This window comes from Lepidochelys olivacea (genome assembly GCF_965140295.1).
Source record: "Lepidochelys olivacea isolate rLepOli2 genome assembly, chromosome: 15".
Classification (NCBI taxonomy): domain Eukaryota; kingdom Metazoa; phylum Chordata; order Testudines; family Cheloniidae; genus Lepidochelys; species Lepidochelys olivacea.
This window is the reverse complement of record NC_140425.1, coordinates 8,559,270-8,577,115: the sequence shown is the minus strand read 5'-3', so window position 1 is coordinate 8,577,115 and position 17,846 is coordinate 8,559,270. Positions and strand designations below refer to the sequence as shown.

Sequence of the window (17,846 nt, the reverse complement as noted above, 5' to 3'; positions counted from 1 at the left end):
TTAGTGTCCTCACTGGTGCTGCATGTGTGTCACTAGGACTTCTGGGGGCACATCCCAGGGTGCTTCGCACTTCAGTGAGCTGAGCCGCTGTATGGCTTTTTCCCCCCAGTGAATTGTAAGAGAACTTGTCTGTCCTTCTGAGCAGGGTGAATTGAGGGAAGGCATTAGAGGACTTTCAGCACTTGAGTGGCTTAGCCTGTGTCCTCATTGAAAAACAGGTGGGTTACAGCCCCAGTGAAAGCCCTGCTGCCCCAGCTAGCCTAGGTTGAAACCACCACCACACTTGAGTGAGAGGGTTTTGTGTGTGCAGGGGAGGGAGATTGGGGAAACATCCAGGAAGGAGGCTGGGCTAATTCTGACGTCCCTGAAAGTTAGGAGAAAGGTGATCTGGGTTGAGTCAAAGATGACTGGGGTATTGGGTAACATTACAGGGGCTGTAGATGGCGATCGGGTAAGGATCCTAGGGCAGAGTTAAGGTTACTGGTGGCTGTGAGGTTCCAGACTTTCAACTGTTTCAGTTTGTCCCAATTTTCCTTGTCATGTTTAAGCAAGAGACACCTGCAGCCTTATGTCTCACTTTAACAATGGGAGGGTTGCTCTCTGAATAGATCATTCTAGCCTTCCTCCTGTCTCTGGGGGTCTGACACTGAGCGGAAGCCATGGCAGGACAATATTCTCTCCCCCCCACCCCCCCAATCTCCCTTGCCCCTCGCCTGTCTCCCACAGCATTCCTAAAGTCTAGAAGTCAAGGGAGACCAATTCTGGCATTCTGTCAAGGAATTAATTGAAAAATAAAATCATTAGATGGGAACTCCAGAAATGCAAAATTGTTTAAGGGGGAAAGAGGGGGTGTGCGCTTTTGTCAGGTTAATTTCTTCTGTATTGATGCTTTGTGACATTTCCTTGTTGTTTATCTTCGGCAGCAGCTGTAATACTAAAAGAAAATGCACAGCTTGTTCCATTTATTTATTTTACACCTTTCTTCAGTCCTACGGTATGTTTGTTTGTTTGAGAAACCCAGTGAGGCTTTTGATGTCTGAGAGCAGGATTTAAACAGCTGTTCTCCATGTGGAGGTGTGCTTCCTCATGGGAGGAGAATGTGGGGGTAGCTTGTCTGTCTTTCCTAGAGACGCCATCCTCAGCAAGCAGAGCTAAAGGTCTCCCTTGACTGGTGTCGCTAAGCTGGGTGATAATTTTTCCATGGATGCTCGCCTGGAGCTTGAAATGAATTCACTCTGGCCACGCTTGCTCTCCTCTGGGTTCACTCTTGGCAAGTGTTCACCCAGGCAGGTTATCCCTAATGTCGCACCTTCTCAGAAAGCCACCGTCAAAGGTGTACATGAGGGCTCACATCACGTGCTGGTGCTGTAATCCAACATGGGGACAGAAAGGCCCCATGTGATTTACATGTCAAATCGCTTCTAACCAGTACAGCTTGAACCACGTGTAATGTTCGTGATCATAGAATCATAGACTATCAGGGTTGGAAGGGACCTCAGGAGGTCATCTAGTCCAACCCACTGCTCAAAGCAGGACCAATCCCCAACTAAATCATCCCAGCCAGGGCTTTGTCAAGCCTGACCTTAAAAACTTCTAAGGAAGGAGATTCCACCACTTCCCTAGGTAACGCATTCCAGTGTTTCACCACCCTCCTAGTGAAAAAGTTCTTCCTAATATCCAACCTAAATCTCCCCCACTGCAACTTGAGACCATTACTCCTTGTCCTGTCATCCGCTACCACTGAGAATAGTCTAGATCCATCCTCTTTGGAACCACCTTTCAGGTAGTTGAAAGCAGCTATCAAATCCCCCCTCATTCTTCTCTTCTGCAGACTAAACAATCCCACTTCCCTCAGCCTCTCCTCGAAAGTCATGTGTTCCAGTCCCCTAATCATTTTTGTTGCCCTCCGCTGGACTCTCTCCAATTTTTCCACATCCTTCTTGTAGTGTGGGGCCCAAAACTGGACACAGTACTCCAGATGAAGCCTCACCAATGTCGAATAGAGGGGAAGATCACGTCCCTCGATCTGCTGGCAATGCCCCTACTTATACATCCCAAAATGCCATTGGCCTTCTTGGCTACAAGAGCACACTGTTGACTCATATCCACTTCTCGTCCACTATAACCCCTATCAATCAATCCAGAGTGGACATTACTGGCCCATGGAGACGCGGGATCGTACCCCAGATGTAGCATGTAGCCCTGTCCTGGGTGGATCATCCACCTCCTCCCTGACAAATAGCAGTGGGACCTTCAGTCCTGACTTGAATGCCTCACGGGGGCTTAGATGACCATGAGATGTGCTCCTGTATAAATGGATTCAATAGATCAGGGTACATCAAAGGAGTGGGCACTGCAAGGAATCCCACTGCATATTTCTTTAAAGCAATGTGCGGGTTTGCCTCCAAACAAAGCCCTGTCACCGCAGGAGCTGCAGCAGGAGAGGGGTTAAATCTCCCGCCAGCTTTGGAGGCAGTGAGTCGTAGCTGTCGCTCGCCACCCCCCGGAACACCCGGCCCCAGGGAGTGCCCCTTATTGGGGAGCGGGTCTACATCAGGCTGAGTCTGCATGGCACAGCCCCAGCATTGTTAACATCAGCCAAGAGAGTGACAGGCATTTAGTTCATGCTTTGCCGCACCTGCCCTTCTGTTTTCGGCTGCCGCCGCTGCCACAGCTCCCATTACCTCCCTGCAAATTCAATTTCCAGAGGCCATTGTGCACTGCCAGAGCCTGATTATTACGAAGAAGCAAATGATAGTTGAGGGCTTTAAAGACGAGCTGCTCAGGAGAGCTAGAGTGGGGGAGAGGAAGCTAACGAGGATGGCGTATGCAGCCCGGGGTTGCTGCAGGGGGGATTGGGGCAGCCAGCTTCCCTCCTGTGCACACCGTCCAGGGGACATGATCCTGGTGGGGAAGCTGCCAGTTGCCTTGCTCTCCTCCCCCCCCGCCCCCCCCAACCTCATAGTCAGTATCCCCATCCATGTGCTCTCATCTCGCTGAGACCAGGTGTGCTGCCTCTCTCTCCTGCTCTTCACCCCTTTGCTTCCTGTGATTAGCCCCTCTGATAGGCGCCGCACACACACGTGACATCTGGCTGCCCCCCATAGGGTGCAAGTGTCCTCCCTGGTCAGAGGTGAGAAAGGGGGATGATCTGCAATCCCGTCCCATCCCCCCCATCACACATACTCATCCTGCAGAACAGCAAGTGGAAGGAGAGAGACTCCCCAGGAGCCCTCTCCTGTCCTGCCCTCCCCACTGTTACAAAGACAAGCCCACAAGAGTCAGAGCATTGTGGAAGCTTCCACAGCCCATCCTCTTCCTCCCCACAACCTGCCCCAGGCCCTGTGGCGCAGATACCGGGATGCAGGCTCACTTGGCCTTCTGCTTCTCTAAAGGTGAGGAGGCCCTTTCGGCTTGTCTGGGGTGGAGAGACGTGATCAGAGCTCAGGCCTGGGAGCCAGGAATGCCTGGCTTCTAATCCCAGCTGTGACAGCACCGGGCTCTGAAGCGTTTGAATGCGGTTGTTGCCAGCCCCGTGCACCGCTCAGCATGGGCAGGGGTTGGGAAAGCTCCTCAGAAGCTGGCTGCAGTGAGGTACAGATGCATGTCTTTTAATTGTCTGTGTTCTCTCACCCCGCCCGCTCCTCTGCCATCTGGGCCTGCACAGATTCCCCGAAGAAGAAGCAGCGTACTGTGGCTTTGGACGAAATCCTCGAGCAGCTGGAGGAGGACAGGGATGACGATGCGGGCGACTAGCAGACTCATCAGCTGCTGTTTGGTGTCTGAGGGTATGTGTTCCATGCAGGGGCGGGGGCAAGTCCTCTCAACTTTCAGTTGTTTTATTATTGTTTCAATTATGGTAGCGCCTAGGAGCTCCAGTCAAGGATCAGGGTCCCATTGCGCTAGGTGCTGTACAAAGAAGACAGACCCTGCCTCAGAGTTACAGTCCTTGTGTCGGACTGGATGCAACAGCTGGTCCAAAAAGACAAATGGGGGTGGAGGCAGGGGAGGAGGCAGGGTAATCGTAAAATAAGCAGCTTAGCAGAGACTCAGAGGTCGCAGCCCACCGCTTGCCTGGTCTTTTGTGAGGTGCATGTGCCTTTTTGCTGCAGCGGGTCGCGGCTCTTACAGAAGCAAAGGGCAGGTTTCCTTTCAGTGTGGAAACAGCCCCTGCTCTTCCCTGGTTATCTAGCCCCTCTCATCCAAACTTCCCAAAGCACTTTAGAAACATTAAGTCCCACAGCAGGTATTAAGTGTCATGACTGAGGTCTCACCGCAGGTCAGTTGCAGAGCTCAGAGAAGACCCTAGCAGTCCCAACTCCCACTTACCAGGTGGCACTGCCTCAAAGGCTGGTTATTCCATTAGCTGGAAGCAGTTCTCAACCGGTTTGCAATGTCCCTGTGTGCAATCTGTCACCCCCTCACCAGTTTTTTTGTCACAATACTGGGGTGGCGGATCAGAACTGGGTCCAGTACTGGTGCCACGTTTGGGCTTTGGGGTGAAATCAGTCAGCAGCCTGCTCGCTTTATACACTTTCATGGGGCTTTGAGAGGAAAGGCAGTGGAGCTGGAGAATACCGAATTGTTCCTCACCTGCCCCTGCTCCATTCGAGGAAACAGATGGGCTGCCAAAGAGCCTGTCTAGAGAGCAGCCAGCAGCTGTTGCCGCAAAATGGGTAGCTTGGCAATCTCCTTTCTCCTGCCACCACTGCTGACTTGTGTTGCCTCGCTCCATCTGTAGGGACCAGGCACCTCAAGGTCACGGAGATGCTACCATGGGGCTGGATGACAGCTGTGCTGTTCAGACACCGCTGTGACATTCTATAGTCACCTGCTACAAACTGATGGAGACAGCTGTCGTATTGGAGGGGATTGGCTAGCTCAGGCCTTGCCGCATGCAGCCAGTCCACTCCAGAGTCTCGGGTTTGCAGTGAGCAAAGGCATCGCCGTTAGCCGGCAGGTATGAAATGAGACTGAGATCTTAGTCCCATTTCCAGTGGGGCAGGTAGCCACAGAACTGTTGCAGTGAAATCCAATTGGGACCTCTAGCCATCTCAGTGGAGAGGCCAGAGATGGAGTGGGACATAGTGAGCTCCTCTGACCCAGAGGTCTGAGCACGCTGTCTATGTTGGTGGGCCAGTGTGTGGGTACCATGCCCAGATAGGCCTGCTCTGTGGTCTTGTCAGTCTGATGCTTCTCAACAGGGCTAAATTTGCTGGCAAAATATGATGGAAGTGAAATGCTGTGACACAAAACAAAAGCCACCTAGCCCCAAAGTGGCATGTAATAGGATTCAAGATTTTGCACTGCCTTCTTCCTTTGACTGGTAAGCTACTTAGAGTGTCTTGTTCATGCTGCCTTGAGTGGTAATTGGCACTGCTCCCTCTTGTGCTGTGCAGCTCATGTCTTCTCCTTACAGTTCCATGGCGTGGGGCGCCAGGAGGGGACACAGTCTCGAAGGCTCTAGGGAGGATGGAACAGCTTCTGTGGAAACTGTTGCAGGCGAATAAATAAGAAGCCAGGCCTGCTGCACCCTTCTGTGCCTGTGATCGCAGGTTATAGCTCCCTTTCCACCTCATTCCTGAGCCCCCGCAGCGAATCCTGCTCACCCAGCGCTAGTGCCCGCAACCAGTGGCTCTCGTGCAAGGAGAGTGGCTGCAGGAGAGTGGCTGATACAGATTTTTTAGTGCATTTGCTTGTGGTGTGGGGGACAGCTTCAGCTGGCACATTTCACCCTTAGGGTGAATTCCAGCCTTCCCCTGCACATCTTCGGGTTTAACTTAATATTCTATACACAGAGTTGTTTTTTTGGTTACTGAGTTTCCAGGAGTAAATGTATTTTTGGATATTTTTTTAATTGGGTGGATTTCTCGTAAACTCCTCTTCAGGACAGGTGGCTAGACGTGGCTGCATTTTCACCACCTACGTGTGCAGACATGCGCGAGGCAGCGTTTTAAATTGTTGCACCAATCAGAAATTTGTGTGTGTATTTAATGCAATAACTTTCATTTCTTCCTTAATGATGTGTCAGCAGGGCTCCCACTGTAGGTGCACTGGCCCCTCAGGCACTTGATCGGATGTTGTGGAGGAGCAGCGTCCATCAGGGCTGCACACGTGCCCTATGCCACCTCATGCTCCCATGTGAGGGCGTGAAGAGCTGAGAGCTCATGGTCCCTCTGTTCTCTGACTGCCCTCGACAGCGACATGGATCCTGGCGACTGTCCGACCCACTGCTCTTTCGTGAGCTTCAAACTCATTAGTTTTGTGAAGAGTCTTTCATCACTTTCCTCTGTTGTTAATTCTTTGAAACGGGACGTTCCAAAACTAAAAAGATCAGGAGACAGCTACTCGTGCACAGCAGGGCAGGGTGCTTCATGCTAACTGCCATGATGGACTCCAAGCCTTCAGGGTTTGGGCCCTACCCGACCTACAATGGACTCATCCCTCTCGTCAATGGGCACAGCTGATGCCCCTGTCTGTCTGGGGGAGGGTCAGATCCTTGGTAGGTGCTTGGTGTGCAAATCATTCTTGTAAAGGATTCGTGTGCCCAGGGACACATGGCTCAGACTTCACCTGCTCAAGCAGTTGATGCATGTCACCTCACCCCGGAGGAGACATCCGCCTCCGAGGAACCCATGGGGTGACGCTCGGCAAGTTCTTCTCTGAGCAGACACCGCATCCTGGGGTCTAGCAGTGAGAAGGGCAGGAAGAAAACCCCATCAAAATCAGCACTGATGACATCGACGCTGATCACCCGGCACTGGGGCCATCGATGCAGCTGAGTCCGGCAGCCACCTCAGCATGTACATGATGCCACTTGCCAGGCTTTACCTACATGCCCTCCAGCACTGGTTCAGGGCAGTCTATTCTCCGGTGAAACACCTGATAGACGAGAAGGCAATAGTAGTGTATCATGTCACTTGGAGCTGCCTGACACCCTCAAACGCTTGAAAAGGGTTCCCCTTCTCAGTCCTCTCCCCAGCAAGGATCTTGATCACAGATGTGTCAGGGACAGGATGGAGAGCTCACTTGCATCACCTGTAGCTCTGAGTCGCTTGGTTCCCAAGCAACAGGGGGCTGCATGTGTACGTCCCAGAACCCAGCCATCAGAGTGGCCCGTGTGCCGTTCCTGCCTCTTCTCCAGAACTCCGTCGTGGTGATCTTCGCAAACAGCCTGATGACCATGTGCTAGATAAACAAGCAAGGGGGTGCCCACTCCTCATCCCTCTGCCTCAAAGCCATCTATTTGTGGAACAGGTGCCATCAGAACAGGGTAACACCAGTGGCCCATCACCTCCCAGGAATCAGACTTGTGAGCAGGCAGTTAGTGACCAACACATATTGCACATTGTCATTGCACAGATCCATCACAAATTGACTTCCAACAGTGGAGACCCCCTGAGACAGACTTGTTCGCCACCAAGAGCAACACACATTGTCTGAACTTTGGCTCCGAAAGAGGCCTGAGTTATTCCGAATTTCTTCCTCCTGCAGTGGAACCAAGAGTGTCTGTCTTCCAATTCCCCTGATTCCCAGAGTGACTTCCAGAATCAAAAGAGGCAAAGCCATGACCCTGAGTTGTTTTCTCTGATGGTAAAGCAAAACCCAACAAAGAAGTGAGCTCGGACTGGGTACAATTTTCAAAATGGCTGAAGTTCCATTAACTTAAGTTGAAAATTAGGCTCCTAAGTCATCTGTGTGCTTTTGAAAATGTTACCTGCCCTGTTTACTGTGTGTGTAGAACAGGTCAGGAAAGGCATCTGCTCATAAACTTCTTGAGGTTACCCAGGGGTCACGGGATGACGAAGGCCAATTAGGGCATCTACTCTCCTTGCCAATCCTGGGATGCTCCCTAGTTTTCAGTTGCTTTTCCTTGTCTAGTTTTAGTATGTCTAAGGAAAGGGTCATCGTCCCGTCCCCCCCCACACACACACACACATACCCTCTTTCAGTCTTAGCTGTGTCCTCAGAACTAGGCCCTTGTGTGCGCAGATAGTCAGCCAGCTCTCAGTGGCATGTGTTTTGTGTGCGATGTATATTAGTGTGCAAGAGGCTGTTTTTCTCTGTGATAGCTGTCTATTGTTGCGAGACGTTTACCAATACGCCTAGCAGTGGGATGCTCATAACCTTACTTATTATTGGACTTTTGTTAAACCCACAACACCGGTGGCCTCCTGAATAGTGACTCAAAACACATCTGGGCCTACAGCTGACCAATAACCTTTCTAATATATCTGCCTTCCCAGGCTCCCGTTTGTGACGGAAGCACACACAGCATCAGGGCTCTGCTGATGAAAGGAAAGGTGGCTACATGACCACAGGAATAATCCAAGCTGGGTTAAATAACTGTCTGCTCCATGCCGTGCGTCTGGAATAAGTACAGGGCCTTGAGATACCATTTGTCCTTTTGGAATGGCTCTAATATAAGGATGCCTCCAGATGCATCTGTTGTTAACACCTCCCTCTTGAGAAGGGAGCAAGAGGAGAGACGTGGGGGTGGGGAGGGAGCAGCGTGAGGGGAAAGGATGGTGAGCATTGGTTACAGCTGGGAATAGAGCCTGACAACAATAGACACAGAGCTCTCCCCATGTACCTCTGGCCTGATCCATAGCATTCTGCCGTTCCAGTCCTTTGTGGGCACAGGGAACAAAGGTTCTACCATCATCCCTTTAATGTTGTCTGCAGCTCCCTGCTGTTCCAGTCATGCTGAACTGGACCTTGAAGTACCTACATGGGGAACAAGTATTTAATAATGGGCTCTTCAAATAGCAGCGAAAAGTCAAATATGATCCAGGGGTTGGAAATGGAAGCTTGACAAATTCAGACTGGAAATAAGGGGTCAACTTTTAACGATGAGGGTAATTAACCACTGGAGTAATTTTACCAAGGGTCGTGGTGGATTCTCCATCACTGGCAATTTTTACAATCAAGATGGGATGTTCTTCTAAAAGCTCTACTCTAGGAATTATCATGGGGCAGTTCTCTGGCCAGTGTTACAAAGGAAGTCAGACTAGATGATCACAGTGGTCCCTTCTGGCCTTGGAATCTATGAATCTCTTAACTGCATTGGTAGTTTTGTTACTTCACCATTTGGTAACAGGCAAACTCACGTTTGCTTGACACCCAAGCCCAAGATTTAGGTTCGTCTCTGCAGTGGAGAAAGACTAGTCCACTAAATGGCACTTCAGCCCTTATGGTGTTTTGCACTGTGCAAACATGGATTCTCCCAACCCTCTTAAGAGGCAGGATGGACATTGTCCTCATGTTGCAGGTTGGTAAACTGAGGCACAGAAAGGTTAAAGTGGTGTGTCAGCTTGTCAGTAAAAGGGATGGGGTTAGACTGATCGGAAGCTCTTTGAGGCAGGGGCACCGTTTTCTTGCTCTGGATTTGTACAGGCTCCTGGCACAATGGGATCTGGACCATGACAGGACTCCTAAGAGCTACAAAGATATCATTGTGGCATTCCTGTCTTGTGCTCAGTCTGTGGTACCTTTATCAACTATGCTTTGGGGAGGGAAAACCAAACAGTAAGGCCTATTATTGATCTCCAGTAGCTGTGAGGTCATTGAGATTATGATGATTTCATGGCATGAAATTGAGAAGACAGGCTGGGTAGAGATGCATCTTTTGATGGGGAAGTTTCCAGTTGGCTTGTGTGGATGGAATTTGCATATTTGGAATTGAGAACCAGAAGGCTGGGTGTGGGTGGGTGGAAATCATGTAAAAGATAAGTCGAAATTCTGGTTCATTTTAAACTATTTTTAAAAGGTATGTAGAAAATGATGAGGGAGCGAGTAGAGGAGTGGAAAGACGACAAATACTTGATATCCATTCTACCCTGATGACAACTGGTGAGGGGTCAGAATGGGGATTCTGACTCCAGTCTTTTTAAAGCACATGTGGAAGACAACTTAAGCAAGGCTTGATGGGGTTGTGGGTTTGTTGGGTTTCCTTCCCCCCCTTCTTTTCTTATTGTCTTTTATGGCAGGGCAGATTTCTTACTGAGCGTCTCTGTGCTCTGTAGCAGCAACGAAAAGGATTAGCGCAAGCAGAGCATGTAGGCTTTAGAGAACAGAGCAGAGTTTGGTTTCAACATCTAATTCAATTTGTTCTGCCGAGATTGAAATATGAAATGGTTGCCAGTCAAACATTCAAAGGCGCAGGGGACGGGGGGAAGGGAGCCTTCCCGCATTTAAATTTTAATGAAAATTAATTTAACCCTTTGATATGTTTTAAAACATGTTATTCCCCATTGGTGTACAGGCTTTTCCTCTTTGAAAGTAATGAAGACTTTCTTTTCCCTTAATGATACTTATCTCATTCAGCAGTTGGCATTGGCCAATTTTTCAGACAATTTAGTTTCAAATAAATCTCTTTAATGTTGGTGGGGGAAGCTTTTACATGTATGTACATATATAATATATGTATGTGTGCATTGTTATGGAGGTGCTGATCACAGCTACACAGTTTTGTGTGTGTGTGTGTGTGAGAGAGAATATTATGAGAATATATATGAGCTAATCACAGCTCCATGGTACAATTTGAGTTGATTTTTACTCTTCGAGCAAGGATTCAACTTCTTTGTTATGTACAAAGAACACCATGAAGCCTGTCCCTGAAATTACAGCACTTACTCAAAAGGGATTTTCTGACAACATACAAGTATATCCATTAATTAGTTTGAATTGAAATGAAATTGTAAATGGGTCCTTTAAGAAATGTAGCACCCATCGTAAGACCTCTTTTGGTCTCAGATGAACCTAATGATGGAATAATACAAACTCTTCACTTTCCTTATAGTTAATTCACCCAATATCGATTTTTAGCCTTACATGCATTCTCAACATGACCTCCATCTTAATGTGTTTATTTTGGCTGGGAATTATTAGTATTATTTATTCTTTGTTTTATGGTAGTAACTAGTAGCCCCCGTCATGGATCACAAAACAAATAAATATATATTTAAATGAAGCGTTGTCTATGAGATGCTCCATTGGTGTCAGTTGCCATAGGTCCATTGAATTCTGCTGATTTACACCAGCTAAGAATCCAGCTCAGTTGTGTGTTGGGAAGAAGAGAACTATAGACCAAAGACCACAGGGAGGGCGGAGAGAACAGGGACAGGGCTGTATTAGAATGTAGCCTTTTTACTGGGTTAGATAAAGTAATATGGTTTAGCGTAACTTTAACGCATAGCTGTCCATTGCCAAAGGCCTCAGTGGCAGCAGTACCTACTAAGGGACAACAACAATACCAGTGTAATACAGACAGTAATAAACATATCAGGCGAAATGTTCAACAGTGATTTTGAGTGCCCCTATTTTTGGGACATCTTAAAGGATTAGGAATTTTAGAGGGCAGGTGCTCAGCACTTCCTGAAAATCAACATACATTGGGCATCCAAAATCACTAGCCACTTTTGGAAAATCTTGGCCGGGGTCTGTGGCGTTTCTCTGATCCATCCCATACCCCAGACAGAAATGAAACCACAGGGTATAGCCTCCAATCTGCTTGCAGATGTTAAACCAGCATCCAGGCCTGCTGTGGTGTTGTTTCACACATTGCATCCTTGTGTGCCGAAGTGGGGTTTTATTCATCTTGTTATGTTGCAAGCGAGTCTTACTGTCCTATACTAATCCTGTGGGTACCTCAGTTTCCCTATGTATTGCACCAATATTTTGGTGGTGGGAACTGGGTGTGTGATTTTTGCTGAGGCCCTCGGGGCAGGTGAGGCTGTCCAGCTGTCTGCACATAGGCTATGCCAGTGCCCTTCATAACCTGAGACCAGGGAGGGGGATGCGACCAGGTGACACCTTTTGCCCGGGAAGCAGGACAAAGACAAGGAGGGGGGGCAATGGGCATGTCAGAGGTCGGGTGGCTGGAAACGGAGCAGTCTGCTTGGGGGGGACGGGAAGAGGGGGAGTCCAGGGCACAGGACTCCCCAAGTTGGACTTGGCTGAAAGTAATTGATTTCTGTGCTAACTAGTTCTGTTCTACACTGTGTTCCTGTCAGCTTATAAACCTGTTTCACTGGCTGGCTGAGCGTCACTGCAGAGTTGGGGTGCATGGCCCTTTGGCTTCCCCAGGAGCCCTGCCCAGGCGGACTCGCTGCGGGAAACACACAGTGAGGAAGGGGATGCTGAATGCTCCGAGGTCAGACCCAGGAAGGGTCAAAGCTGTGTAAGCTTCTTGCCCTGGCGACAGTCTGCTCAGAGAGAGGAGGCTCCCCCAGAGTCCTGACTGACTTCATATGGAGTAGTTCCAGAGCTTCACCCGGTGACTCTGTGACACCTTGTATTGCTGCCTACTCAGGAAAGCTTGATGATCTCTGTGTGTGTTTGTGTCCCTTTGCATCACTCTGGTACCTAGGTCCAGGTGATTTCTTCCTGTCTCTACTGGATTTGCCCTGGCTGGTGAATACATTGTGGGTTTTGGCTGCTCTGGGCTCTATTCCAGCTGTACCGTTACAGAAGGGAGAACCTGATAACCCAGCATCTGTTTGGCTAATTGAATAAAGGCCTTTGACCTACCGGGGCAAAATCCACACCAGTGGAGGACTGTCTCATCCCTGCCTTGCTGTAGTAACTCCCACCTGGGCCGCTTACAAACAGCCTTCCAGCATGCAAGCCACCCCCTGAGTGTCTATGTGTAATTGCAGCTTTGCCAGTTATACCCTGCCTCTTACCAGCCTTGGTTATACCAGCACAACCCTAGTCCCGGATCTTCTCCCAGAAATGTATGCCCTGGACTACCCAGTCCTCTCCTGGACAGTGCAAATATTTTAAGTCTGTTTTTCCTTTAAGACAATCATATACCAGCTTATTATCTTAAAGAGAGTTACCCAGACAGTTCAACTTAAAACCACGGGATTAGATAAAACAGCAAAAGAAGTTTATTAACTACACACAAAGATTTTAAGTGAGTACAAGTCATGAGGCATAAAAGTCAGAAATGGTTACAAGAAAAATAAAGATAAAAGGCTTTTTAGTATCTACTTAAAAAACTATCTCATTTCCAAAGCAAACTGTCTCACTGCAGGCTCCAGCAGATTACTGACCAAATTTACAGGTCAGGACTCCTCTCCCAGAGTCCCGGGGCCATTTCCTTTTGTCGTCTTAGATGCAGAGAATGAGGTGGGCAGGGAGAGAAAGAGGGGTGGCTTGGTGTGTTTGCCTCTTCTTTTTATAGTTTCCATCCCCCTTTTGAAAAACATTTCCATCTGGGAACTAGGAGACAGAGTCTTAGTGGAAGGATGTTCCCTGCTGGTTTTTTTTTTCCCCTGTCTGAGCTTCCTTTGTTTTGCCTTCCTGCTTGATGACTCTGTTTACTGCTTAAATGCAAATTAAGGCAAACGTGCACTCTTTTGTTCAAGACAGGCCTTTTGGACCAGTTTGGTGCTATGTGGAGCTTGAACACGCACTCTTAGCATCATACTGGGGAATCTTATAACTTCACATAGTGTTGCCACACATATTTGATCAGGACAATACTGAGCAGCAAATTATGAGTTTTCAAATGAAACCTTACAAGACATACCTTGTACAAAGATTCTGTCACAAGACCCTACCTACATCTCGAGGCTGAATTCAAAGAAGAAACCAGCATGGTGAACGTTGTTTCCCAGCCCTTTGGTGGAGATGAAAGAAGAACTCACATCTTGCCAGGTTGTTGCGGCATACTCAATCCTTTCCACATCTGAGCTCCAGCCAGCTGCTGGATCCTTGCAAGGGTGTGTGTAAACTCTGTATTCCTGTGGTTTTGTGCCGATGGTCATTCTCCTCTGTAACCTTGCCTGCTCTCCTCGACCAACAAAGGAAAAGGTGGTCGCGTCACTCCCTGTGGCTTAGCCCCTTTTGCACTTCTCTGAGCGGCATGCACATCCAATGCACTCTCTGTTCCATTTTGGGTATCACTGGATTATCAAAGCAATTGCAAACCATGCTCCAGATTTTCCGCAGAGGATGCCTCCAGTTGGAGTGTGTGCGAATACTCCAATCTGTGTGTGAAGATGTAGGGGTTCAGCCCAGGTCCCCAGCCTGTCAGGTTCCCTGTAGCTGCACAATAATTGCAGGTTGAAGCAGGCAACTTGGCGTTTCGGCTGAAGTTACCAAAGTCTCTCAAAGGTCAGCTATGGAAGAGCCTGCAGTATTCCCCACCCATGAGCGAGCTCTAGTTTAGAATAATACTAATAATGCCTGCCTTCACCAGTAGATCTCAAAGCACTTTACAGACGAGGTCTGGATTGTCATCCCCATTTTTACAGATGAGGAAACTGAGGCACAGGGAAGTGAAGTGACTTGCCCAGGGTCACTCGGCAGGCTGGTGGAAGAGCTAGGACTAGAGCGCAGGTCTCCTAAGTCTAGTCCAGTGCTCTCTCCATTAGGCCACACTGCCTCCCTCATTCCCTTTGACTGCAAGGGCAGATAGGAAATATGGTAGTCACGTTGCTTAACCTCGTTGTCTCAGTTTCCCCATCTGTAAAATACCTTGTATCTCTCCGGCTGGAAACGGCTGCATGCAATAAGTGCCAGTGATTATTATTGTGGAGTCCACAGTACAAGTCCCCGCTGTTTGTGCAGGTGCGCTGTGATTTCTTTGGGGGTTTTTTGGTTTTGTTTTTTTAATGTAGCCTTTTGGACTCTTTCCTTAGCTAGTAATTACGTTCTTTCATCGTTATTTATGCCCTTTAAATTTTAAAAACCCTCTGCCTACCCTGCTGGAGAACCTGGAATCAATTATAGAAGATTGCATGGCAGCCCGAAACTACTCCTGCCTCGTCAGACTTTAACTCTCAGCGTCGTAAGCCAGTGTTGTGTGCATTGGGCTGGAATGTGTTCTTAAGCCTCCTGCACCCAGCAGTCAAAATGCTCCAATTTTCTGAGCTCCTGGCTGGTGTTGGCTCTCTGTCCCGTAACTTCCAGTTTCCATTCCTGCTCCAGTTTAAAGCGTCCCTCACCTCAGGTAACACAGTGCTAGCATCCACCTGCATTACTGTGTCCCATCTCAGTGAACATCAGTGCTGATTGTGGCAGATCCATGTACACTGGTTAAAAAGTAAACTAGGGCTGTGAAAAGCCACTGTCCAGATTTTCCTTCTATGGTGTGTGTGAGTGAGAGAGAGAGAGACTGTGTGATACACACTGCCTCCTATTTTCCCTAAATATATGCATTCAAGAGGGAGAAAAATCGCATGGCAGAGACTGAGATTTCAGATTTATCCATTCATGAATAATAATCAGGCTCAGTAATTCACAGTAAATGGGTATCCAAATTGGCTAATATGGAAGGCTTTCACCCCAAACTGGAACTAGGAGAGAGAATATCAACAAACGTTGGCTCAGGCATATGCGTACACGATGTGACCGGAATCGGTGAAATATGCAAACCAGTGCCGTACGTGGACGAAATAGCATAAAAATCTGTCCGCAAGGCATGGCAACGGAAGGGGCGAGTTTGGAAGGCAGACATCTTGACATCCCCTCTGAGGGCATTGGCAACAAGTGCCTTCCATATTTGACTTCAGCATCGGCACTATAGCTGGTGCAGTAGCTCCATGTAATGGCCCTTTGCGTGCTAGAGTGAGATCTAGACTTGGGTTGCCGTTCTCTGTGGTGAGGTTAGGAGCCTCGGTGGAGGGGCAGGAGAAGTAGGAAATGGACCTGTGGCGCTCTCAGTGTATTTGAGCCAGCCAGTGTTGTTCATCAGGGATGAATGGGGGGAGGGATAGCTCAGTGGTTTGAGCATTGGCCTGCTAAACCCAGGGTTGTGAGTTCAATCCTTGAGGGGGCCATTTAGGGATCTGGGGCAAAAATTGGGGATTGGTCCTGCTTTGAGCAGGGGGTTGGACTAGATGACTTCCTGAGGTCCCTTCCAACCCTGATATTCTATGATTCTAATGAATACCCCAAACAAAATGGAGCAAGAGTTCTCTAGGTCTTTAAATGATCCAGCATTATGTGGGAGGTCAGGCTAAAAGATCAGAATGGTCCCTTCTGGCCTTAACATCTATGAAGTGATGTTTTTGCTGACTTCAGTGAGCATGTGTTTTTGGGGAAGGGAGGAAGGTGTTCTAGCCTGACCAGTAGAATCTGCCAGGCACTTTAAAAAGCCCAACTTCAGGGTGAGTGTCTCAGCAATCTGTTCAGGGAGTAGCATACACATCCTGTACTCTGCGCTGGGTTGCCCTTGGTAGTGATGCTCACTCTCCAGCTAGAGTTGAGGCCCTGTACACACCCAGTTGATCCAGAGGGAAGGAATGGCGACCAGACTCTTATCCCTGTGTGGTACAGTTGTTACAATTCGCCTTGAGTTGTCTAGCGCCCAGAGAAACACTGATCTGTTGGGCCTGCGGACCTCCGAGTAGGTACAGAAGATGTCCAGTAATCTAGGAACCTCCGTCTCGCCTCAAACCACTTTACAGTCCTTCTAGGCTAGGCCAGAATGATCTGAACTATGAACTGTGGAGTAAAAGGTTGGAAAGGCCCCCAAACTAATTGGTTAACTCCTCCACACTGGTTTCCTTGTGTGTTTAAACTGAAGAGAGACATACAGAGCTGTAATTCTTTGACTGTCTGTGGGATTGAGCATCTTCCCATGTCACTCGAGAAGATAAAGAAATATTGGAACTCCAGAACCTTTGACCTCCACTTTCCCCTAAGCTGTGAATTCTCCTTTCTTCTTGCCATTACCTTCACCAGCCAGAGAGAGAATAAAGGAGTTGGGAGCACAAGGCTATAATTCACATGAGAGGCTGTGAGCATGTCAAACCCTGGCCGTGCAGCTTGAGCCGATGGTGCGTAGCAGCAGCAGAATGAGAGCGCGTATGGCTGCCCCTCAGTACCCTCCTGTTGTTCTGCAGGTATACTGCATGTGTTGCAAGTGATGGAGCAGTCCCCATCGGATTGTTATAATGCTCTAAGGCCGGGGCACAAGGTTGAACAAAGGTACTGTGTCAATGATTGCACACAGCACTGCTTATAAACATAAATGTGTCATTGGAAAGATGAGCAAGAGGAGCTGAGTTATATATATACAGGGAATTGTGCCCAGAAAGGCTTGTTTGTTGCCTGTGTACTCTGTTATAATAAAGGAGGGCACTTAATGGCAATAAATATAACACTAATAATTGCATATCAAACTATTTCCCTTTTTAACTTGTGGAACTCACTGAGGCAGGATATGGCTGAGTCAAACATCTTGGTGACATTTTTAATAAACGGTTAGACCTGTCACTAAGACTAGCATATGGCTTTCCCCGGGGAAAGCAATTAGATGAGCTTTCATCCTCATCCCAGACTATAAAACCATCAACAGATTGAGCTTGGGAAGAAACTTCCTCCCTTGGTACATTGTGGCACATAGGAGTGTATTTATAGGAGGTGTTGGGGAATTTCTCTGATGCATTTTGCATTGGCTGCTGTTGGAGACAGGCTCCTGGATTAGATGGACCACAATGTTAGATTGACGCTCTGCTGCATTATCTTTTGTCAAGCCATGATGGCAAGAACCAAAGGGTGCAGGCAGTGAAGCGTTTGAGGAGGGTTGTAAGATGGGGGGAGTGGATGATGTACAATATGACTAAACAGAGTCCTTGAAAAAACAATGGGTTTTATGATATCAGCCTGTTCCAGGACATACAACGACCTCTAACTGGCAGGGACTAGGGCAGAACTTCCTCCATAGGCAGGATGTTCTGCAGTTGTCTACTGCAAGGTTTCTGGGACTGTGCTCTGAAGGAGCTGGTCCTGGCCACTGTCAGGCAGGAGACTGCACTGGGCTGATCCCATTTGGCAATCGGTATGTTCCTGGAATTGCAGGAAGAGGCCGGAGGATCAGTCCTGTTTAG

General features: G+C 48.4%; 1 protein-coding gene across 3 annotated transcripts in view; it reads left to right on the top strand.

The window, feature by feature from the left end:
* RBM19 (RNA binding motif protein 19) overlaps positions 1-17,846 on the top strand; it is a 143,370-nt gene that overhangs the window by 105,207 nt on the left and 20,317 nt on the right. For all 3 annotated transcript variants that reach the window (XR_014714219.1, XM_084648802.1, XM_084648801.1), the window contains exon 24: positions 3,668-3,788. Coding sequence is in view for 2 of the 3 variants with exons in the window: in XM_084648802.1 (XP_084504928.1) it covers positions 3,668-3,756 (89 nt within the window). In the remaining variant the exon portion in view is untranslated. The remainder of the gene's footprint in view (positions 1-3,667; positions 3,789-17,846) is intronic.